At 51.4% G+C, this 25090-nt stretch overlaps 1 protein-coding gene across 4 annotated transcripts in view; it reads left to right on the plus strand.

Moving 5' to 3' along the window:
* The window catches only part of GLIS1 (GLIS family zinc finger 1), a 238449-nt gene that overhangs the window by 145383 nt on the left and 67976 nt on the right, over positions 1–25090 (plus strand). For all 4 annotated transcript variants that reach the window (XM_043461274.1, XM_043461273.1, XM_043461271.1 and 1 more), the window contains exons 3-4: positions 718–895; positions 9057–9939. In XM_043461274.1, coding sequence (XP_043317209.1) covers positions 718–895; positions 9057–9939 — 1061 coding nt within the window. The remainder of the gene's footprint in view (positions 1–717; positions 896–9056; positions 9940–25090) is intronic.

Genomic DNA, 25090 nt, shown 5'->3' on the forward strand with positions numbered 1-25090 from the left:
TGAGCATGCACATAGATTTCAAGACTAATTGAGGCATATCTACCTCAGTTTGTCTCCTTAAAAATCCAGGAGTTGGGCACAGCAGGGCCTGTGATAGCCCGTCAAAGAACCACGGAGATAGAGAGGTGTGAATAACTGTGTACCGTGCCTCTGTGGAGTAACGCAATTTGGAGAACAACATGCATTGAGCTTTGGTGATAACAAGAACACGTAACGCAATTTGGAGAACAACGTGCATTGAGCTTTGGTGATAACAAGAACACATGCTGCTTAGTGAGCACCTCCTCTTTGACCTATAAATGTCGGTGACACACACCCATTGGGCACCCAGCCCCCACTGTGGCCGTGCATGTTGTCAAATAAGTGCCAGAATCCTAAATTGTCAACTCCAAGAGGCAGGAGTGCATGTTGTCTAGCCCACCATGTTTCCCGCACCCGGAATAGTGTCTGGTATGTTGTAAGTGTTCTGTGTTTGTATGAAGATGAACAGTTACCCACTGGAGCTCAGCATCTGCATCTGAGAACTGGGGATTTTATTACAGACCTCGTTGGTGATTATGGGAATTAATAGGTGTCCCCAGTGCCTGGTGCAGCAGAGACTCGGGCAGTATTGCTCAAGGGGCTCGGTGCCATGTGTACCCCAGTGACTGCCCTGTACCCACACCTTCTACAGCCCGTCCCCACTCACTTTGTCTCCTCTTGTCCCTCTCTGCATAGTGAACGGGAGCTACGGCCACTGCACTCCAGGCTCGGAGAAGAGTCTGCTGGATCTGGACCTTGCCGAGGGACCTGGCCCCACCTGCCGCCAGGGCCTGTTCCTCCCTACAGGAAGCCCGCCACCCCGGGGCCACCCCCTCGCCTGCGAGAGGCTGCTGCATTTCCCCCACCCCAGCAGGTACGCGCTCCAGCCCCACGCATCAGCTGCCTTCTGTAGACGGTCCCTAGGCCCCACAGACCTAGGGTCTCCAGACCTGGCTCATGGGACACACAGGGAAACTGAGGCATGGGAGGGCTAGAGACCAGCTGGAGCCCGTGAGGCATGTGGATAGCTGCCTGGTCTAGGTTCCATATGTCAGCACTGCAGTGCCTCATGAGACGTAGGAATGATCTTACTGAGGTGGGTTTCCCCATTGCCGAAGCTGAGCTTACTGTTAGAATTAGTCATTTCGGAAGAATAAGATTCAGAGGATGGTAGAGAAGTTGGGGAGGGAGACCTCAGCTCAGGGTTCATGCACAGTGTAGTGTCCATCCCTGGACCGTTCCTAGAGTGGAGAGGAGTTCCTCCACCCAGGAGTTCCTCCTGCCCCAGGAAGCCGTTGCCCCATAGAACTCTGCCACGTAACCATCATTCAATGCTGGCGCATTTCCAGTGACATGTACCTCTGAAGAGATACTCACGTCAGATTGCATGTGGGACTGAACGCCGCCTCCTGAGACTTCTCCAAGGGTCCCAACCTTGTTGCTATGCCCTCTAGTTTGCTGACAGGCAGAGACCATCCCCAGGCAGGCCTCTGCACCCACCCACTCAGCCCCAGGGCCTTCATCCACTGCCTGGGGCTGCTCTCCTGGGACCTGTCTCACTGATCAGAAAGTCTAAAACTGGCCCACTCGCCCGTTTATAGTTGGTTCCTTCACCAATCATTTATCAAGCCCCAGTTCTGTGCTGGGCATCATGGTTCATCCTGGGAGTGGGGGTGCCTTGGTGAAGGAAGTAAAGGTCTCCCCAACAGAGTTTACTCTTCAGTGAGAGCTTCATGATGGGAGAGAGTCCTAGTTAGCAGGGGGCTTATTCTTCCCACATGGAACCATTTTCTTTGAGACTATAGACTCTCTGTGGCTTTCTTTGATGTCAGTAAGACTTCTGATTTACATCAGTGTATTAATCTGCTTGTGCAACTCAGTGAAGCTATGGGCCGTGCCTGCAGGGCCACTCAAGATGGGTGGGTAATAGTGAAGAGTTCTGACACAGCGTGATCCACTGGAGGAGGGAATGGCAATCCACTCCAGTATTCTTGCTGCCAGAACCCCATGAACAGTATGAAAAGGCAAAAGATATGACATCAGAAGATGAGCCACCCCCACCCACCTCAGGTCAGAAGTTGTGCAATATGCTACTGGGGAAGAGTGGAGGGCAATTACTAATAGCTCCAGAAAGAATGAAGCAGCTGGGGCATAGTGGAAATGACGCTCAGTTGTGGATGTGTCTAGTAGTAAAGGTGAAGTCTGACGCTGTAAAGAACAGTACTGAGCAGGAACCTGGAATGTTACATCCATGAATCAAGTTATATTGAACGTAGCTAAGCAGGAGGTGGCAAGAGTGAACATTGGTATCTTAGGAATCAGTGAACTAAAATGGATGACAACAGACAAATTTAATTCAGATGACCATTACATCTACTACTATGGGTAAGAATTCCTTAGAAGAAGTGGAGTACCTCTCCTAGACAACAAAAGGGTCCACAATGCAGTACTTGGGTGCAATCTCAAAAATGACAGAATGATCTCATTTTGTTTCCAAGGCAAACCATTCAACATCAAGTAATACAAGTAATACAAGTCCATGCCTCAACAACTAATGCCGAAAAAGCTGAAGTTGACGGACCGTGTGAAGACCTACAAGACCTTCTAGAACTGACACCAAAAAAAGATAACCTTTTCATCATAGGGTATTGGAATGCAAAAGTAGGAAGTCAAGAGTTCCCGGTGGTAACAGGCAAGTTTGGCCTTGGGATAAAAAATGAATCAGGCAAAGGCTAGCAGAGTTTTGTCAAGAGAACACACTGGTCATAGCAAACCCTTTCTTCCAACAACACAAGAGACAGCTCTGCACATGGACATCACCAGATGGTGAATACTGAAATTAGATTGATTATATTCTTTGCACCTGAAGATGGAGAAGCTCCATACAGTCTGCAAAAACAAGACCTGGAACTGACTGTGGCTCAGATCAAGAGCTCCTTATCACAAGATTCAGGCTTGAATAGAAGAAAGTAGGGAACAACACTGTACTATTCAGGTGTGACCTAAATCATATCCCTTATGATTATACAGTGGAGGTGATGAATAGATTTGAAGGATTAGTCTGGCAGACAGGATGCCAGAATAACTATGGGCGGAGGTTTATAACATTGTATAGGAGGCAGTGGCCAGAACCATCCCAAAGAAAAAGAAAAGCAAGAAGGCAAAGTGGTTGTTTGAGAGGCTTTACAAATGGTTGAGAAAAGAAGAGAAGTAAAGGTAAGGGAGAAAAAGAAAGATATATTCAATATTCAACTAAATACAGAGTCCAGAGAATAACAGGGAAAGCCTTATAGTTAAGAAAGCCTTCTTAACTGAACAATGCAAAGAAATAGAGGGAAACAATAGAATGGGAAAGACTAGAGAGCTCTTCAAGAAAATTGGAGATACCAAGGAAACATTTCATGCAAAGATGGGCACAATAAAAGGACAGAAACAGTAAGGATGCAACAGAAGTAGAAGAGGTTAAGAAGAGGTGGCAAGAAAACACAGAAAAACTGTACAAAAAAGGTCTTAGTATCCCAGATAACCACGATGATGTGGTCACTCACCTATAGCCAGATATCCTGGAGTGTGAAGTCAAGTAGGCCTTAGGAAGCATTACTACGAACAAAGCTAGTGGAGGTGATGGAATTCCAGTTGAGTTATTAAAAACCCTAAGAGATGATCCTGTTAAAGTGCTTCAGTCAGTATGCCAGCAAATTTGGAAAACTCAGTAGTGGTCACAGGATAAAGAAAAGGTCGGTTTTCATTCCAACCCCAAAGAAAGGCAATGCCAAAGAATGTTCGAACTACCACACAATTGCACTCATTTCACATGCTAGCAAGATAATGTTCAAAATCTTTCAAGCTAGGCTTCAGCAGTACATGAACTGAGAACTTCCAGATGTACAAGCTGGGTTTAGAAAAGGCACAGGAACCAGAGATCAAATTGCCAACATTTGTTGGATCATAGAGAAACCAAGGGAATTCCAGAAAAACATCGACTTCTGTTTCATTGACTGCACGAAAGCCTTTAACTGTGTGGATCACAACAAACTGTGGAAAATTCTTAGAGATGGGAATACCAGACAGCCTTACCTGTCTCCTGAGAAACCTGTATACAGGTCAAGAAGCAACAGTTAGAATTGGACATAGAACAATAGACTGGTTCAAAGTTGAGAAAGGAGTACATCAAGGCTGTGTATTGTCACCCTGCTTATTTAACTTCTATGAAGGGTACATCATGCGAAATGCTGGGCTGGGTGAAGCACAAACTGGAATCAGGATTACTGTGAGAAATATCAATAACCTCAGATAAGCAGATGATACTACCCAAATGGCAGAAAGTGAAGAGGAACTAAAGAGCCTCTTGATGAAAGAGAGTGAAAAAGCTGGTTTAAAGCTCAACATTCATAAAACTAAGGTCATGGCATCAAGTCCCATCACTTCATGGCAAATAGATGGGGGAAGTGGAAGCAGTGACAGATTTTATTTTCTTGGGTTTCAAAATCACTGCAGACAGTGACTGCAGTCATGAAATTAAAAAAACACTTGCTCCTTGGAAGGAAAGTTAGGATAAACCTAGTCAGCGTATTAAAAAGCAGAGACATCACTTTGCTCACAAAGGTCCATATTGTCAAAGCTATGGTTTTTCCAGTAGTTATGTACAGGTGTGAGAATTGGACCATAAAAGATGGCTGAGCGCTGAAGAACTGAAGCTTTCAAACTGTGTGCTAGAGGAGACTCATGAGAGTCCATTGGACTGCAGGGGGATCGAATCAGTCAATTCTAAAGGAAATCAGTCCTGAATATTCATTGGAATGACTGATGCTGAACCTGAAGCTCCAGTATTTCCCACCTGATGAGAAGAGCTGACTCACTGGAAAAGACCTTGATGCTGGCAAAGGTTGAGGGCAAGAGGAGAAGCAGGCAACAGGGGATGAAATGGTTGGATGGCATCACTGACTCAATGGACATGTGTTTGAGCAAACTCTGGGGGATGGTGAGGGACAGTGAAGCCTGGTGTGCTATAGTTCATGGGGTTGCAAAGAGTTGAACGAACGTGACTTAGTAACTGAATAACAATGGCTCGTCTGCTTGGGCTGCCATAACAAAACCCTTCCGATTGGGTGGCTTAAAGAACAGACATTTATTTCCTCACAGTTCTGGAGGTCCAAGATCAGGGTGTCTGCAGGTTTGGTTTCTCCTGAGGGCTCTCTCCTTGGCTTGCAGATGGCCGCCTTCTTGCTTCCCTGTGTCCTCACGGGGTGTTTTCTTGGTGTGTACACCTCTGGTGTCTTGTCTTCTTACAAGGACTCCAGTCCCGTTGGATCAGGGCCTTGCCCTATTTCCACATTTAACCTTAATTATCTCCCTAAAGGTCCTACCTCCAAATCCAGTCACAGTGGGAGTTAGGACTTCAAACTATGAATTTTAAGGGGACACGTTTAAGTACCTGACGAGGAGTAAGCAAGCTCCTTTTAGACTTTGATCTGTGCATTGTTTAGCGACAGTCAAATGCATTCCTCTGCTTGATTGTTCACTGAGGCTCCCCTGGCAGCATCTAGTTTGCTCAGTGAAATTTCTTCTATCTTATGGAAGAAACTATACTAACCTAGTCAAAGCTTAGGAAGCAGAATTCCCCCCTCCCTTTTTTTTTTTTTTTTTTTTTTGGTAGAGATGATCAGAAACATCATTTGTTATTTTGGATGTCATTTGTCAGAGCATAGCAGAGTCTGTACCCAGGGCCCTACACCAGCGTCAGTCTGAGTCGCTGCTGCTTCTGCTGCTCATCTGGCTCTTCCAAACGTCCTCATTTCCCTGAAGAAAAAGAGCCCCCAGGCCCCACCCCACACCCAGTTGCATCCTGTGCCCTCTCCCTCCCACTGGATTGCCTTGTGTCTTGGGGTCTCTCCATTCATGCTGTGCCCTCTGATTCAAACAGATCGGGTTCAAACTCCTGCTCTCACTGCCTGCCTCTGAGGGCTGGGCACATTGCTTCATTCCTAAGTCAAATAGATGGTAGTGTCTCCCTTGAAGAATTTGGCCATACGGTCCGCAGATGCGTGCGTCGTTGTATTGTTGGGGTTCATGAGACGGCCCCTGGGAAAGCGGCTGGAGTTGTTCCTTCTTTCTAGGGACCTGTGCTCACAGTTTCTAGAGATTGCGATGGGAATTGCCTGGGGTGACAGGCCTCTGCAGCAGAGCAGGGCCAGAACGGCTGCCTGGCCTCACAGGGACAGCAAGGGCGAGAAGAGGGGCTGCCTTAGCTGGCATTCAGAGCCAGGAGACCCTGGGGCCTGAGCTGACCCTTCCCTGCCTGATGCCAGTCAAGGTTTTGCTGTTGATTATTCAGGTAGCTAGCTTCCCTAGTGGCTCAGTGGTCAAGAATCCACCTGCAGTGCAGGAGATGTGGGTTTGATCCCTGCATTGAGACGATCCCCTGGAGGAGGACATGGCAACTCACTCCACTGTTCTTGCCTGGAGAATCCCATGGACAGAGGAGCCTGGTGGGCCATAGCCCATGGGCTCACGAAAGATTCAGGCATGACTTAGCAACTAAACCACAAATTCAGGTAACTCAGTCACAGAACAACACAGCTCTTCTCTTCTCCTAGTGTTGGTTGCTTTAACCTGGCTTTATTATTTTCTAATTTATTTATTTTTAATTGGAGGATAGTTGTTTTACAATGCTGTGTTGGTTTCTGCCATACACCAACATGAATCGGTCGTAGGCATACATATGTCCACTCCCTCTTGAACCTCCCTTCCACCTCCCACCCCATCCCACCCCTCTAGGCTGTCACAGAGCACCAGGTTGGGCTCCCTGCATCACACAGCAAATTCCCGCTGGCATCGATTTTATAAACGGTCTGTTTTTAAAGCGATCGCTCCAAACAGATGCTCATCTGGCTGCCCTTCCCCACCCATGCCCACCTTCACCAGACCCAGGATCATGACCACGCCAAGAGCACTATTTTTTTTAAGCTCCACAAAGTCACAACTTCAGATCTTATCTTTAAGCTACTCAGAGCTTTCTCCTGGCAATGGTGGGCCCAGAGTCCCCAGCCCTAGAGATTGGGGGTATGTGTTTGCTCCCTCTGATTCCACCTGGTGACCATGCTCTAGACAGCAGAGTTCCTGGGAAGGAAGAGAGGCCTCTGGTGAAGTGAGGCAGAGACTTGTTCAAGTGTAATTGAGAACCGAACAGAAGAGCCCTTTCCCCAGCCTCCCATCCAGGGAGCACTCCAGGTTAGGTTCTGCACATGGGAAGTCCACACGCTGGGAGGGAAGGGGAACCTAGGCTCTGGTCCCAGACCTGTCGCTGGTTTGCTGCTTGTGGCTGCTGTGAGCCCCCGGCCCTCTTGGTAGCAATGGTGTTGGAGCCAGTGATGTCTGAGGGCTCTGACTTTCCTTCTCTCCTGTTCTGTCTCCGCTCTGCCATCTCAAGGCTGGAGCTGAGAATGCCAGAGCTGCAGGGACCCTGGGAGGGAGAGGATGGGGCTGCCGGGCCGCGTTGGGCAGCAGAGGGACAGGTGATGACCCCACCACCCCTGGCTCCAAAGAGCCCCAGGATGATGGCGGTAATAATGGCTGGGCTGGTGGCCCCCTTCACCCTGCCGTCCTCTTCCCAGAGGGCTGTCACAGCACCTGCTTCCTCCCTTGATCCTGGCAGCACCCTTTCACGGGTGAGGAAACTGAGGCTTGGCTGGGGAAAGGTACAAGGGCGTGTGGGGTCAGGCTTTGGGCACGTCAGGAGGCCCCTTATTCTGCCCAGCCAGCTGCTGGGGCTTCTCTGGCCCCGAGTCCAGTGTCACTTTGCTGGTGTCTCCCCTTCTCAGAATCCTCTGATGACCGGCAGGCCCTGTCACCTCTCTCTGCACAAACTTGTCCTGCATTTGGGAGAGGCCCTCTCTAGGAACGCGTGTACTGTGTGATGATGACAGCATCTTGACCACCTGGGCCCTGCCCATCATCATCCTCACCCCCAGGAGAGCCATTCAATGTCGGGGTGCAGGGAGAGGCCCAGAGCATCTTGCCAAGGTCTGCACAGCGGGGTGTGGCTGAGCCTGGCCCCAGGTCTCAACCTGAGACCTGAGGGTTGGGAGTTCCCTAGTGGTCCTGTGGCTAACACTCCATGCTCCCAAAATGCAGGAGACCCAGGTTCGATCCTTGGTCAGGAAATTAGATCCTGCATGCCGCCATGAAGATAGAAGATCCTGCGTGCTGCTATTAAGACTCAGCGCGGCCAAATAAATAAATAAATAAAATTTTTTTTTTTTTAAAAAAAGAGAGATCTGAGGGTTAAGAGAAGTTAACCTAGATTTCCCACTGTCCCACTTGGCCTGCCTTCCCACGGCTTCTCCCCAGAGTGGCATTTTGTGCACTCGCTGGCTTGACATTCTGGAACATTCCCCCCAAAGAAAGTTTTCTTCCGTTTTTCCTGGGATGACCCCCTCACTGTGACTGTGATTCAACCCCCTACCCACTGATGTTCACAGTGGAAAAACAGATTGCTTGGGGGCAAAGCATCACATTTTTAGAAATTAAGAATGCTTACAAGAATTAAGAGAGATTTAAGGGACAAGTAAGCAGCATTTAAAACCAACTGGACCTGGTGTCCCTCAGTCAACCATTCTCAGCCTTCTTCCTCCAGAACTCACTAAAAGGTCATGGGCAGGGGGACAGGGCAGACCCAGGGAGGCCTCAGAGGCAGGACAGATGGTGCTTGGTCTGGAGAGGGTAGTCTGGATATAATAAAAGGATAAAATGTGCGCCTTACTGGCATCTTCCTCCACACATTCATGTTTTCAGACCTCCTGCCTCTCCTGAACATCTCCCCAGCCCCCTCCTCTTCTCTCTCCCCTTCTTGCTCCATACTCTTTCCTGCTCACTGGACCACCAGTCCTCATCTCTCTGCTGCCAGCCGTCAGCCTTCCTCCCCTGCTCTGGGCTTCTCCGCCTCCGTCTGTCCTCAGGCTTCCCGCTGTCCCCTGCCTGGCTCCCCCCACTGTGGAGTGCCCGCCCTCTCATGACCCCTCTGCACTGTCTTCCAGGTCCCCCAGGCCCCAGGCCACCTATGTGAATGGTGGCCTCCCAGCCACACAGCACATCAAGCAGGAATCCCTGCCTGACTACCGGGCCATGACGGAAGCTCGTGCACCCCCATCTGCCCACTGCCGCGCCCCATCGGCCACAGGCCTGCACACAGACATGGACCTCCCGGGCCGAGGCCTTGCCAACCCCGCACCTTCCTGCTACCTTCTGGGCAGCGAACCCAGCTCGGGCCTGGGACCCCCACCTGAGGCCCACCTCCCGGAGGGGGGCCTGAAGCGCTGCTGCCTCTTGGGGCTGCCCCCCACCTCCTCGGTCTCCGTCTCGCCCTGCGCTGCCTCCGACATCACCTCCATCATCCGCTCCTCCCAGACAGCCCTGGTTACCTGTGTCAACGGACTCCGGAGCCCCCCTCTGCCAGGAGACACGGGGGGCCCTCCCAAGCGGGCCCGGCCCAGCTCTGTATCCACCGAGAGCCACGAGGGCAGTTTGTGCTTTGAAGCCTGCCGAAAGGCCGGCTTCCTAAAGCAGGAGCCCGCGGACGAGTTCTCAGAGCTCTTCGGGCCTCACCAGCAGGGCCTGCCGCCCCCCTACCCCCTGTCCCAGCTGCCTCCTGGCCCGGGCCTTGGAGGCCTGGGGCTGGGCCTGGCGGGCAGGGGGCTGGCTGGGCGGCAGGCGTGCCGTTGGGTGGACTGCTGCGCAGCCTACGAGCAGCAGGAGGAGCTGGTGCGGCACATCGAGAAGAGCCACATCGACCAGCGCAAGGGCGAGGACTTCACCTGCTTCTGGGCAGGCTGCGTGCGTCGCTACAAGCCCTTCAATGCCCGCTACAAGCTGCTCATCCACATGAGGGTGCACTCGGGTGAGAAGCCCAACAAGTGCATGGTGAGTTCCCACGGCCTCCGGGTTTGCCCCCACAGTGCTGCACCCGGCTCACTGCCCTGGGAGAGCTCTGCCTGGGTGCCTCCCCTGGGGTCTGGCCGGGGTCACCTTGCTTGAAGAGGGAAGGACCAGTCCTGTAGATGTGGCCACCAGTCACAGTGGTCAGTGCCCCATTCACTGGGGACCTTGGCGGAGGGCTCCTCGGACTCACCAGGTACCCTCTTCTCCACCCTCTATGGTCTGGTGTCACACGCACCTGTTCAGGTGGTGACACGTGTGATCTGGGGTCAAAGCAGCTCAGCTGGCCTTCTCTCTTACACACGAATGCTCAGTGTCCCACCTGCTGATGGCCAGGTGAGTCATGGGGAATATGCTCGCCCCGGCTCTGGCTCTTCACTCGGAGTCGCAGGCTTGATTTCGTCCACAGAGCACCGGGTCCTCACAGGCATCAGGCTTGAGAGCTGTGGGTGCCCAGGGCAGGCTTTGGGGTGAGACCTCCGGTTAGCAGGTAAGGCCCTGGATAGCACCTGCAGTGTTCTGGCTGAGGTGGAGACTAAGGTTTCCAGGCACATGCCTAGGCTTGCACACACACACACACGCACACACACACACACGCACACATTAACTGTAGGCACTGAGGCCTCCAACCCTTCTGACTGGTCATTTTCATGTGCTGCTCTCACTGTGGTGGAACTCTGTATCAGGTTAGGAATGTCGTCTTAGTCTCTGATATCCTTAGCCAAGCCACCCCCAAGGTCGCGCCAGCTCACCAGGACAGGTGCCTGCCTGGGAGTGGAAGGGCCAGTGGAGGTACCAAGTCCCAGCTCTGTTTTCCCAACTATTGGGGCTTGGAAGAGGCAGAGGAAGGAAGCAGTGTGCCTCATCTGTAGGGCCAGCGTCATAGCCAAAGTTGAGTTCTTCCAACACTTGTATGCACTCACTATCTCTGGGCCCTCCCCTGCCTCATGGAGAACTCAGTCTGGGAAGAGGTGCAACTGGGGGAGAGGTGGACCTCTCTCTGTTCTTGCTCAAAGCGCCGGGCAGCATTTGCAGGGCCAGGGAGGGGGCGAGGAGGAGCATCGACAACCAGCAGCATAAACTCCATCCTCCTGGGACCAGCTGTTCGCCCCTGGGGCCCGTCTGCTTATGACTTGGACACCCACTGGACCAGCTTATGTAACTTTAAGGAGGTTATGTCTTGAGGATGAGAAGGAATTCACTCTGTAGACAGGTGAGGGGCAGGGGACAGCCTCTGCCAAAAAGTGAAAGTAGGGTGGTTGGCATGCTGGGATCATGGGGAGAGGCTGGAATGAGCAGGCTGAGAAGTGGACTGTATTGTGTGTCTTTGGGCTGAGAGTGTGCTGGAGGGAGAGCTGGTGGCCAGGCTGATTCTTGGTGATGCCCCTGTTCATTTGGGGTGTTGTGACACGTGACTTGTAAGAGGGCATGCCCCTTTCTGGAAGGAGTTGTCCAGAGAACATCACAAGGCAAGGGTCCTAGACCACACACCGTCTCTCTCCGAGATCCTGCAGTTGACAGCCACTGAGCTGCAGTTCTCTTTCACGTCTTCTCTCTGGGGGTGACCTCACTGGTATGTGCAAGGCCCTTGTGGAGGCTGCCTGACTTGAATCCTGGCATGACACTTTTCTTGGGCTCCCATGTAGAGTAGATGGGAGGGAGGTGAGTGACAGGCTCTGAGATGGAGTCTGCATCCACCCAGGGAGGAGAAACCTCAACGGGCTTCATGGAGCAGGTGATGTTCAAGCCATGTCTATATTTACCTGGGGTTGCCAAGGACTTTTGCAGATGAAGAAGTGGAAATTCCATAGGGCCTAGCTGGCCTTCCACCTGCTGCTGTGAGAACACTTCATCTTACCTCTTAGGGGGTTTAGGATTATGGTAGTAAGACCAGCATGCCCAGCTCCTGAGTGCTGACTATGTGCAGGAGCTATTCTAAGCCTGTGGTCCTCATGCTCCCTATGGTCCTCACAGCAACCCTATGGGGCAGATACTATTTATCCCCATTTTAAAGATAAGGAAACTGAGGCTCAGAGAGATTGTATAATTTGCCCCAGGTCCCACAGTTAGAGACAAACCATAATGACAACAATAATAGAGGCTAATAATCTTGCTAGTAATACTAATAAAAATAATGAAAATAACTTGCCCCCTTGTGGCTCAGCCAGTAAAGAATCTGCTTGGCAATGAGGGAGACCTGGGTTTGATCTCTGGGTTGGGAAGATCCCCTGGAGAAGGGAAAGACTACCCACTCCAGTATTCTGGCCTGGAAAATCCCATGGACTGCAGTCCATGGAGTCACAAAGAGTTGGACACCACCCAGTGACTTTCACTTCACTTTTAAGGTTACACAGCTAGTAACCATGGGAGTGGAAGTTGAACTCTCATCTTTCTGAACTGTAATGCTCCTGTTTGTGTGCATCTTCCCCTGTTAAACTGATTGTTCTCTGGGGTCCTGGGTCCAGGGCCAGGGCTGGCCCTGCCGGGTGCCATCCTCTGAAGATGGTAGCAGAATCTCTGAGCTCTACCCTGCGTGCTGTGGGCGTGCTGCCTATTCCAGAGAGACCAGTGAAGTAGGTAACCCAGGGGAAGGGGCGGGCTCTAGCCCGCACCCAGATCAATAAAATCTCCCTTCCCTGTAAAATTATTAATTTCTCATGACAGGCCTCTGCTACCATGTGCTGTAATAGACAAAGGAATTTTGGACCCGGAGCCTCCAGAGAACAGGAAATAGATGAGACACTTTGATTGAAGAGTAAATGGCCCACTAAAATAGCAGTTAATCCTTTTATTATCTTTCCAGCAGCCGTTTCCACAGTTCTTTCATGAGGTAAGCCTTCCCCGCCCTGTCCAACTGTAACACTCCAGTCCTCGTCCTTGCAGCTGGTTCACATTTAGCCTGCAGAGCCTCTGCTCCCACACCAGGCGGGCCTGGAGGTGCCTGGAGGAGCCTACCTCCCCTCTGCCCAGGCTGTTCATCCTCAGGCCCGGCCAGAGACCAGGGACTCGCTTCGCTGCTGTGCACCCTCCTTCCCCTGGCGCACCACCCGCCCCCCACCCTGCCCTCTCCACGGCCCATCCGCGCCGTCCAGAGGAAGCTCCCTAATCTCTTTGCAATATCCTGTTATGTTTCTTACGTTGTCAGAGTTGTCTTAGCCTTATTAAATTTGGGGTTTCATCTGCGTTACGATAGCAAGGTTACGTCCAACCCAAATACTGACGCGACGCCTCCAAGACGTTAACTTTGAAAAGATTAATTTCTTGCTTTCTTAGATTGGCTCTCCCAGACGGTTGGAATTCTGATTGTCTGAGACTGCAGAAATTAGCAGACTATGAGTTTGCTTTTTTCCACGTTGAAAAAAAGACAGGCAGAAGTGAACGAGGAGAATCTCTCATAACCTTAGGTTTTATGAAATAATCATGACAACAATTCCTGACTTTTGTGAAGAGCTTGACCAAAGCTGTGAGCACAGCATGAAAAGTGTGAAAGGCAGGCGAAAGCACAAATCTAGAGTCACACTGACCTGGGGCCCTGCTGCTTACCGGCTGTGTGACCTTAGGCAGGTGACTTAACCTCTCTGAATCGTACTCAATTGTAAAATGGAGTGATAATATTACCTACCTTTTAGGGCTGTTGCTATTAGGATTGAAAGAGGTGACATAGGGAAGTGCTTAGTTAATTCTCATCTTCCTCAGGCATACTCTTCACACGGAGCATCTGAAGAGATTCATACAGTAGCCCTAGGAGTTAGGACAGGGTCGTTGATGGCTATTTTACCAATGAGGAACCTGAGGCTCAAAAGAGCCGGGCAGGAGTGGAGCCCGGACTGGAGGTCGGCTGAATGCGGCAGCCTCCACTGTTGGTGGGGAGGGCAGGACTGTCACATGTGCTGGTGGCCTTGTGGCCAGGTGTCTGCCAGTGACGGAGAGTCTCTGCTCGGTGCCAGACAGATGGCTACTCGGGGTGACTGGAGTTAGAAGGGGGAGCCGGGGCAGAGCCACAGGGAGGAGGCTCTGGTCCCTGCCCTCCCAGTCCTGACGCACAGCTGCAGCCTCGAGTCTGGACTTACATCCTGCCTGGGTTCCTCTGGCAGCTGCAGCCACACTGACCATTGGTCCCCATCCCTCGCCCCCTCCAGACTGTCCTCAATGTTGTCGGACCTGGGACCAGGGATGTACATGAGAAGGAGGCTTGACTGGGGGTCTGGGATCATATCTCATAGGAAGTCCTGAGGAAGGAGAGACCTAGTTTATTCTGAGACAAGCTATGTCCAACTATGGATTACCTTGCCCTCGCTAAGGTAATGTCAGTTCAAAGACGCAAGGTATCTGCTCTGTATCACCTGGTGCCGCTGCCTGGACCATTCCATAGGCTACCACCTTTGCCCAGACTCTCCGTTCAGCAGAGTAGAATCCTCAGTGCTGCTCATATCACAGCGTGTGGGGTCCAGAGCATCTGTCCCCGCCCCTCTGTGTCCTGAGACCAGCCCGGTGGGGGGCCACATTCCTGGCCAGCTGACAGCCCTGACTCATCTCAGCATCTCCGGCTCATCCCAGGGAATTATCCAGGAGTTTGAAATGACTGAGTAGGCAGCTTTACCAATCCATCCTCATCATGTAGAGAGAGGGCATGGGGAAGACAGGCCCTGAGAGAGTGGGGATCCAGGATCGCACAGCAGATGGGGCAACTTCAGTGGGCAGGGGGCTTCCTGATGCGACTGGGCACCAAAAGTTGGGAAAGTGACCCTCCAATGAAGGAAAATTCACCCCCTGAAACACTTGCTTTGCTGGAGAGACACCTCTCCTGTGTGCCAGGAGTCAGGAATCTAGAGATGAAGGTGACGTGATGCGAGACTTCTAGCACCAGGGGAAGGATTCTACCCTTTAATCCTGTGGTCTTAACTGCTGGACGAGTGAGGGTGGGAGAAGAGCCAGGAGCTGCAGTTTTCAGCCTGGCTGCTTGTCGGAGTCAGTCAAAGCAGGATGGGAACATTATTGAAATACTCACTGGGTGATTTTTCAGTATTTAGGGCTTCCATATATGCGTGGTCTCAGCCCTCAGAACATTCCTGGAGACTGGAATTATCCCCATTTTACAGATGCGGAAAGGCTAGTCCAGTTCATGCCTAAGTTCAGGTCCCAGCTGCATCGTGGGATCAAATTTGAATCCAGGTCTCAGCCTGACTCCAGAGACTGTGCACTAGCCATGACCCCAAGCCATTTCCCAAGCAGAGAATCGTCATCTGTTTACGCATGTTGGGAAAACATCCGGATGTGAAACTCACTCAGCAAGCTGATGTTGAGTGCCCCCCATGTGCCAGGCCCTGGTGGGCAGTGGGTTTACAGAAGGGAATCAGAGTCAACCTGGCCCTGCGGAGCCTTGATGGAGCAGGGAAGCAGATAGACACCTGCGCTTAACTAGTTTTCCCAAGCCTTGGCCCATCATCTTAAGAGCCTGCAGGTCCCTGCCCTGCCAACGTGATGGGTCTTTTGTTCTGTATTAGAGAACACTCATGGGATGAAGAATAAGACATTTCACCATGTTAAAAATCATTGTCACCTGAAAATAGTCTCCCTTTCTGGAGGCTGGGGTTTCTGGTGAGATTAAAAGGCTGTAAAATTAAGCATGATTTAAACCCCTTGCCCTGGAGGAGCCTGCTGTACGCGAGCCCATAGAGGCCAAGCTGGTCCAGCCAGATCTGGTCACCAAACCCACCCACTTTGGAAATGTGCCTGAGCCTTGCCTCGTCCTGAGGGTGGGGAATGAGAGGGTCTGGGTAGGGAAAACTTTCTGAGCAAATGCAGTCCTCAAGTTAACACTGTGTGCTTGTTAACAGCCCTTACTGAGGTCCATCCTTTGGGTCTTGGCTTTTGCTGGTACCTCTGTATGGGATACCTTTTCCAGCCTGTGCGTGCCTGGCTAAGTTGCTTCAGTCATGTCTGACTCTTTGACACCCTGTGGACTGTAGCCCGCCAGGCTTCTCTGTCCTTGGGAGTCTCTAGGCAAGTATACTGGAGTGGGTTGCCATGCCCTCCTTCAGGGGATCCTCCCAACCCAGGGATTGAACCCATATCTCTTACGTCTCCTGCATTGGCAGGCAGGTTCTTTACTACTAGTGCCGCCTGGGAAGCCCCGCAAACTCCTAACCATCCTGCACAACCCAGTCCAGTGTCCCCTCCTCAGCTCCCCTTCTCTCTGTGCCTCCTGTTCTCCCAGCAGGCGTTGCCCCATTTATAACAGTGCTCCTGGTGTGAGTATCTCTTTGGCACCTGGCCTGGCCTTGGAGGCAGAGATGCTGAGCCTATTCCCAAGGCTTTGCTGGGGTGGTCATCTCACCTCTGTGCTCCGAAGCTGTGTGAAGTTGCCTGGACACTGTCCTCCAGAGCAGTTTCCTATAAAGTTGCAAGCTTGGAGGGACCTTAAAGATGGTCACAGCCACTCCTAATCTGATGCTTGAAATTCTCCTGTAGGGAAGCCTTAATTTTAAACCTGGTTTTGCTACCTATCAGCCTGTGAATGTGTGCATCTAACTTGACTTTTGTGAGCCTGCTTTCTTACCTGTAAAGTGTAGAGAATAGGACTGTTGTGAGGCTTCAGTGAGGGACTGTACACAGATGCTTGTGCAGTGCCTGTCACACAGTAAGCACAGCACGTGATCTGACTGCTCTGGGCAGTTTGCATTAGGATACGAAAAGAGGGAGGGTCTAAAATGCAAAGCGGTCATGCAGTCCTGAGTGTCCCCAGAGGAACAGAAGAGGCTGTCTTAAGTTCCAGCTTGGGCATGGATGTGGCTTTGGATGGGTCACTTGGCTATGCTGAGCCTCAGTTTCCTGATCTGTGAAATGGGATTAATGCCTGGCATTCTGTGTTTCCTGGGGCTCAGCAGATGCTCCTGCCCTTTCCCCTCTTAAGTCAAGGTTCCAGTTCCATAGATTTTGGCTTACACTGGATGCCTTCCTCTCTTCCCCAGTTTTTAAAACTTAAGTTCAGGGGCCTTCGTAAGGAGAGGCTTTCTGGAAACTCTAGCCTTGGGAACAACTCAGAGCCCTGAGGGGTTCTACTCATCACTGTATAGAGGGGGAAACTGAGGCCACAGATGGAAAAGACTTGCCTGGAAAAGAGGAGAGGAAGAAGACTCACCCCCACTCTGCTGCTTACTGACTGTGCAAACTTGGACAAGTCACTTCACTCCTGAGCCTCCACTAATGCATCTGTTAAATGGGACTTGTGATGCTCACCCAGTAGAGTCTCTGAGGAGTGGAGTCCTATGCTTTGAAAACTGCAGAGGGCCCTGCAGAGGGTATCAAGTTGAGTCCCCAACTCCCAGTCCAGTGCTCCTGCCCACAGCCAGGCCCGGAGTACACAGCCACCCTCCTAGGCCTGTCCCTTCCAGCTGGGTGCTCCAACCACACAGAGCCCGTTGGCCGCATGCTTCCCAGATGCAGTGCCTTTAGGCCTCTGTGTGAAGCTCTTCTGCCCTCCTCCTCCTCTGCTCCACAGCCCCCCATGCCCACCCCTCTCCTTTCCACGTCTGTCCCCCACCGCTGCTACCCCCGTGCACTCCTCCATCCCCAGCCCTACCTCATCTCCATCCCCGACTCCCCACCCCCCATCTTATTTGAAGTCTGAGTCAGGAATTGGTGAGTCAGGAAGGACCAATGGCTAAACATAGACGATAACTGTTGGAGTTCAAATCCCCATTCTGCCCCTTAACCAACAGTGAGACCTCAAACAAGTCACGTGGCCTCTCTGAGCCTCAGTTTCCTGTCTGTGTAAAAGGGAGAGTGTTGTGAGAATTAAATGAGATCATGTGTATGGAGTGCTTACCTCATGCCTCCTGGCAAAATACTCCATGCTTCATGCTTGAGAACAGGAGCTCTTGTTATTCTTTTTTTTTTTTTTGAGTCATCAAACCCAGGCTCTCGGAGAGATGAGAATTCCTGGGAGCACCGGACCGGAGGGTATAGGAACACTGGCCAAGTTTTGTGAAGTCAGCACTGCTTTATGGAATATGAAAAAAATTAAGGATAAAAAAACACAGCCCTCTGAATTGAATTTAAAATAATAAAAAGAGAAAAAGCTTTTGAATTTAATGTAAGTGGAATTGAAATGATTCTCTTATTGGCATGAGAAAGTCAGATAAAATCAACAGTGACTTGAAGAAAGTGTCCAGAACATGTTTTCTAAGAGGGACATCCTGGAAATGTTAAACTTCATGATTGAGCATTAATAGGCTCTGTCTCCGCTGATGGCAGATGGGTTATCTGAGCCGACCTCCTGCGCCTCACTTGGCCTGCTACAGTGATGGACCTCATCTGTTAAGTGAGTGATGAGCCACACCACCCCTCTGTAGCCTCAGTCACCTCCATGACCCAGGACACTCAGCTTACCTATTTTCCTCTGTCAGGAGAATGCCTTGGGCCCAGCTGTGTTCTCTCTCCCCCTGCCTCCTTGCTGCCCCACACCACTGCTGGCTTCTCAACACAGTTTTATTGATGCCCTCACTGCACCAGGGCTTCCCTTGTGGCTCAGCTGGTAAAGAATCCGCCTGCAATGCATAAGACCTGGGTTCAATCCCTGGGTTGGGAAGATTCCCTAGAGAAGGGAAAGGCTACCCACTCCAGTATTCCTGGCCTGGAGAATTCCATGGACTATGTAATCCATGGGGTTGCAAAGAGTCAGACACGACTGAGTGGCTTTCAACTTACGGTGCCAGGTGAGGTGCTAGGAGCAGTGGGTGCAGCATCAAATGAGGAATGGTCCAGTGCTGAGTGCATTAACCAAATGCTGCAGAGACACGGCGGGGGGGGGGGGGCGGAAAGTCATCCCCCAGGAGGTCATGAGAGCTAGGCTTTGGAGGGAGAGTGGGGGCTTCCCAGATGCAGATCATCAGAGAAAGCATTTCACAGAAAGGGAGCAGCGACACAAAAGATGTGATGGTCTTGACCCTTGGGGGGAACACAGGTAGCCTCTTGTATGTATTTGAAGTGTGTTCTGTGCATGGGAGCTGGGAGCAGAAATGGTAGCTGAAGTTGGCCCTAAAAGACCTTGAAGTCCTGTATGAAGAGCTTGGACTCTACCCTGAGTGGTGGGAGGGTGCTGAGCAGGAGAGTGACGCAATCAGCATTGCCATTTAGAATATTGGTCGTGTTGTGGGAGCATCTGAGGGGGGACAGCAGTAGGCAGATGAGGACAGAGAGGCCCAGGAAGGAGCCTTCTTCCCTGGGTCCACTAGAGCAGAGAGTGGAGCCTGGCTGCCAGTCAAGGCCTGGGCACCACGAGCCAGCTCAGCGAGCTGGGCACTAACTCAGCTCAGCTCAGCGAGCCGGGCACAGTGTCTGTACCTGATTGGGTACCAGAGCTCAGTCCTCCTTTGGAAACGGCATCCAGAACATTTACCAGTGGGAAATGGGAAAGGCATTTCCCATAATGTGGCTCCGTAAAGTTTGCACAACTGTTCTTTGTTTTCCATCCATCCCCACAATAAATCTTCTTCCACTGCCAGGAGTTGGGCCTCTGGGTCTGTAAGTGATTACCGCGCTGACTCGTGCGGCACTGCCTCCTCAAGATGCATTCTTCTGACGTGGGTAATGATCAAATGAGAGCCCATCACTGAGACTCATGGCCTTGCGAGTGGCGATTTCCAAATGGCTGGGAGGTGGCCGCCTGCTCTGGCCTCCTCACGTACCCCCACTGCCCCAGCCTCCCTTGATAATCAGCCATGTTGGGGATAGAGCAGACAGCTCTGTGAGATCATGGGAGTCATGGGCTGTGCATTTCTCAGGAATGGTGGTCTCTGCTGTCATGGAGGAAAGTGAGTACCCAGTGCGTGTTCAGCTGATGGACCATCCACCATCCTCTCTGTTGGACTGAGACAGAAAGCATAGGGTTTTTCAAGCTAAAAGGAACCTTTGCAGCTTCCAGGGCATGACCAGGCCCTGGGGTGAAGTTTGGATAGGTAGCTCCTATGCTCAAGGAATGCTTAGGGCAGTGACAGGACCCTTCTGTTATAATGGCCTTGTTGAAATCCACAGTGGGGAAGCTTCCTGGCCAGGTGTCACATCTGGGACTCACCACCTGTCCCTGGTTCCATGCTCCATCATCTTCCCACTCCCCACACTTGCCTTCTGCACTGCAATTTAACCACAAAATCTGCTGAACCCCTTGTTTGGGGAGTCAGTTTGGCCTATGGGGTTCTTTCTGACCAGGTTTAGTTGCCAATGAACGTGATAGCAGTTGGAAAACAAGGGAGTTTGGCCCCAGGAAGAGTCTGCTGTGCCTCTAGTACTTTCCCAAGATTCCAGCCCCACTCCCTGCTCTCATTTCTTCTCCCCAGGCATCCAGGGCAAGGGGAGGTGGCCTCGTGGAGGTCACAAGTCTGAATGCTTCTTGCTGTGTGCTGGTTCGTACTTTTGCTGTCTGCTGGTATGGAGACTGAGGTCTGTAGAGAGGGTTTGGCTCATGGAGATCACAGAGCAAAAGAACCAAAGCTCAACTCCCTTGCTTCCCAGCACAGTGTCTGTGGAGTACCTACTATGTGCCGTGTTGAAAGTTGACTTGTGTTGCCTCTGTCTGTACTACCACTGCCTCCCAGGATTCTGGAGAATGACGGCTTGTGTTGTGTTTGCACTGGGGAAGAACCCCCCCAGGGCATCTCCTCTGATGCTGTTCCCGAGCCCTACGGCACTGTTTGACAGATAGGGACTTGAGGCCTATGGTGGGAGATGGCCCACTGGAGGTTACACAGAGGAGATGGCTGAAAGCTTGTGCAGTCCACATGGGTCAGAATCACCTTCCCTCCTGGCAGGATCCAGTTCAGCCAGCCCTGGCCAGAAGGCTCCAGGGAGGCTGTAACCAGTGGTGTGTTTCAGACATCACAGCTCCTTAAGTACGTTAGAAAAGTATGATGGTTGATTGCTGTGGGTGTTGGTCCCAGAGGAAGCCTGGCTTGTGCAAATGCCCACCTAGGTGAGTACCAACACGAGTCTGCAGCTCCTCTGTCCACCCCGACCCCTTACCTTCTTCATGCACATGTAGCCACCTGGCCTTGGGACTCAGTTTCTTCACGTGTGTGACAAGGACTTTGATCAGTTCCAAGCCTTAGGTTTCCTGATCCCAGCTCCACCAGTCTGGGTGAGACAGTGTGGGCCTGGGGTGCAGAGCTTGGTTCCCTCCCCAGCTTTGCATCAAACAGTCTTGTGGCTCTGGAAAAGCCACCAGACCCTTTGGGACTCTGTTTTGTCATCAATAAGATGGAAGGTTTGGATCCAAGATCCCTAAGATCCTTTGAGCTTAGTTACCTTTCAACATTCCTGGCAGGGCCCTCAGGAAAAGGAAGGAAGTGGAGGACAAGAAAGGGGCAGGTATGGTCCCTGTGAGCTGTCCGACCTCAGTTCCTTCCACACCTGCTCTGCTTCAGCCACATGGGCTCCCTGCTGTTCCTCACACTTGCCAAGTTCATTTCCACTTCAGGCTCTGTGTGGCTCTTCACTCCGCCCAGGATTCTCTTGTTCCAGCCCTGCCTCCCTTTCACTAAGGCCCATGGAAGCTTTCACTGAAGTCCAGGTCACCTCCTCCAGGAGACCTTCCCTGACCACCAGTCTAATGTAATATCTTCAGTCATTCTCTGCCCTTCATACTATCCAACATTATGTGTTTGTCTCTGACCTGTTCCCTCCTCTTAATTGTAAACTCCATGAAGTCCAGATCTTTTTATATTTTGTTCCCTGTTGCATTTCCAAGGCCTCGAACCATAGGTGATGGACAGCAATTTGCTGAATGAATGGGATTGAGTGCAAAGGCAGAGGGTTTAACTCAGTGGGACAGAAGTGATGGAGCATTCTGGGAAGGGCCTAGGCGGAGAGCCAGGAGCCTTGTCCTGTAAAATGAGTTTTTGCAACAAACTCACTGGGTCGTGGTGAGGACTGCATAGGTCGCTGACAAAGGGGCATGTCTGGGTTAGGCTGGATGGGTAGTGTGCCCAGAGAGCCCAGCACAACACCCGGTGCACGGATGGTGCTCAGCACGTGTTAGTTCACTCTTCCCACCCCAATCCCTGCCCTGATTTCCTTCCCTCCTTAATCTGCAATATTAAAATTAACCTGCAATATTATCCCCAGGATAAAGGGAAGTCTGCACCCCAAGTGATCTACCTCATGGAGTGTCAGACCCAGACAAGGGCTTAGAAACCATCTGACTCAATCCTGTCTGTGGATTTGGACACTGAGGCCCAAAGAGGAGGTGTTCTTGTCCACGTTCCTGCTTGGTTTCTGAGGCTTGGAGAGAAATTTACCATCAAGCCCTTCACGGAGTAGAACCTCTGTAGTTAGCTGCTGCAGCTGCAGCTGTTTATCATTAATTCAGTCTCCACAGATCTCGTTTTTATGACCATGGGCCCAGAGATAGAGCAAGAGTACAATTTTGCATTAATTGACAACAAAAGGACTATTACAGCCAAGAATGCAGCAGAGGAAATGATTAAACTACCCCAAAGCAGCTACTTTAAAGTGTGAGGAAGGAGGGAAAGTGGCATTTTTAAGGAATGTGCTCTCCTCCAGAAAGCAGCTTAAGCCCTTTGTTTTCTCAGTGAATTTTTTGATGTTGGCATTACGGTCCCATTTTATGGACGAGCATACTGAGACTCAGAGATGTTTAGTGCTGGGAGTCCAACACCCAGCCAACCACTGCTCCAGGATATCGTCTGTATCAGAGTTTTTTTCTGTAATCGAGCATGAGTGATCATTCTCAATTTTCAAATGATCTCAGCCCAAAGAATGGCTGTCATCTTAATTAGTGACTGCGACTCCTCAAGAACAGTCCCACCTAATCTGGACTTCACTTGGATCCTTCCACTTAACCTACAGTGGTTGAGGGGATGGGGTTTGCTGTATCAAGAATCAGCATCACAAGCCCAAGGCATCCTTGGACCCCCCTTCCCTGGCTTCTTGTGCAGGGAGATAGTGGCTTGTGCAGGGAGATAGTGACCTCACAGGCTAGGAGAGGTGTGTGAAGGGTCAGAGGAAGGGAGGGTTTCGGGGCCAGCTGTCTGGGCCTCTAGTCCTGGGGACAGGTGAGAGAACAGGTCAGGATGGAGGCCGCTGTGGCCGTGACTGTGTGCACAGGGCAGGAGAGAGAATGTAGGGAGGTCCCACAGCCAGTGAGAGTTGTGGAGCTGGGATTCTAATCCAGGGAAGCAGAAGGCATAACCACTCCTCAGAAAGAGCTGGACCCTGCCTTCAAGGTTTCTGGAATCCAACTGTGATCCCTTATTCACCATGATGTTGGTCAGGCAAACTGTTTTCTTGTTCTGGTCTCAGTTTCCTTGTCTGTTTAGTTGGAGCGATAATCCTGCCTCATCTGCTGCAAGTGGTTTACCGCCCATCACCCCATATCATCCTCATGACAACCATTGCCCCATCGTCCCAAAGAGGACACTGGGACCTGATGAGGCAGGGTGACCAGCAAAGGGTCACATGGCAGGTCAGCAGTGATGCCCGGGGTCTCACGTCAGTCGTGATGCCCAGGGTCACTTGGTGGGTCAGTGGTGATGCCCAAGGTCATGCACAGGTCAGCGGTGATGCTCAGGGTCACACACAGGTCAGCAGTGATGCCAGGGTCACTCGGTGGGTCAGCAGTGATGCCCAGGGTCACAGGTCAGCAGTGATGCTCAGTGTCACATACAGGTCAGCGGTGATGCCTAGGGTCACGCACAGGTCAGTGGTGATACCCACGGTCACACTCAGGTCAGTGGTGATGCCCAGGGTCACAGGTCAGCAGTGATGCTCAGGGTCCCACACAGGTCAGCAGTGATGCCTAGGGTCCCACACAGGTCAGTGGTGATGCCTAGGGTCACACACAGGACAGCAGTGATACCTAGGGTCACGCACAGGTCAGTGGTGATACCCACAGTCACACACAGGTTAGCAGTGATGTTCAGGGTCACTTGGTGGGTCAGTGGTGATGCCCAGGGTCACAGGTCAGCAGGGATGCTCAGGATCACAGGTCAGCAGTGATACCCAGAGTCACTCGGTGGGTCATTGGTGATGCTCAGAATCACAGGTCAGTGGTGATACCCAGGGTCACTCAGTGGGTCAGTGGTGATGCCCAGGGTCACAGGTCAGTGGTGATGCCCAGGGAAGGCATCACCTGTTGCCCCTCTCCTCTGAGTTCCCCTTCTGCTTTTGCCCCGGTGTGATGGTGGTGTCTGTCGGGTCAGTTCTGTTTACCCTGGGAAGCTGGGGGAAGACGAGGTGTGGTCCTGTGGCAAGAGGAACAGAGGGTCTGCCGCCCGCAGTCAACACCTCTGTCAGGAAGTTTGAGGTTCGTGCTTTTGACGCGCCAGCCCTTTAATCGTCTTCACATTGTGAGCCCAGAAAGGTTTGTCCTGACAACTGGTTGGCAAACTCAGCCAGGGGACCCCCCCCAACACACACACAGCCAGGCAGTAGATTCAGCCTTTCAGGAGCTGTCTGAGGTGGTTACTGTGGGTATAAATTAGATTCACCTGGCAAACCCCACTTCCCACTGGAATCTTCATGAAACTCTCCCTTTGAATCCTGTCAGAGAGGGAAGCATGCAGGAGGCCTAGGTCCCTGGGGAGTCAGCAGGTGGGAAATTGGAGCTTCCTGGACTCATTGGTGAGATGCGTAAAGTGAGCCAGACCTCCTCAAGACAGGTGCTGACCCCAGCACTCTTGGCTTCAGCCTCTTCTTCCATAAAAAGTACTAAAAACTATATTTTATGATGGCATTGGTTTCAAGACAACATATTAATATTATGTAGTAAAACATTTTATTTGACCTGGTGTTTGTGGTGGTGGTTTAGTTGTGAAGTTGTGTCTGACTGTTTGTGACCCTATGGACCGCAGCCCACCAGGCTCCTCTGTCCATGGGATTACCTAGGCAAGAATACTGGAGTGAGTTGCCATTTCCTCCTCCAGGGGATCTTCTTGACTCAGGGATCAAACCCGCGTCTCCTGTGTCAGTAGGCAGATTCTTTACCACTGAGCCACCTGGGAAGCCCTTTTCTTTGACCTAAAAGTTCCTTGGGTCTTCTGATTATAAATTAAATTCAAACATTTTCATGGGTTCCTAAATGTATTCTGCACTCTGTGTACTGTGTGTGCAGTGCCTGGTG

The sequence above is a fragment of the Cervus canadensis genome, chromosome 2 (genome assembly GCF_019320065.1).
Source record: "Cervus canadensis isolate Bull #8, Minnesota chromosome 2, ASM1932006v1, whole genome shotgun sequence".
Lineage (NCBI taxonomy): Eukaryota > Metazoa > Chordata > Mammalia > Artiodactyla > Cervidae > Cervus > Cervus canadensis.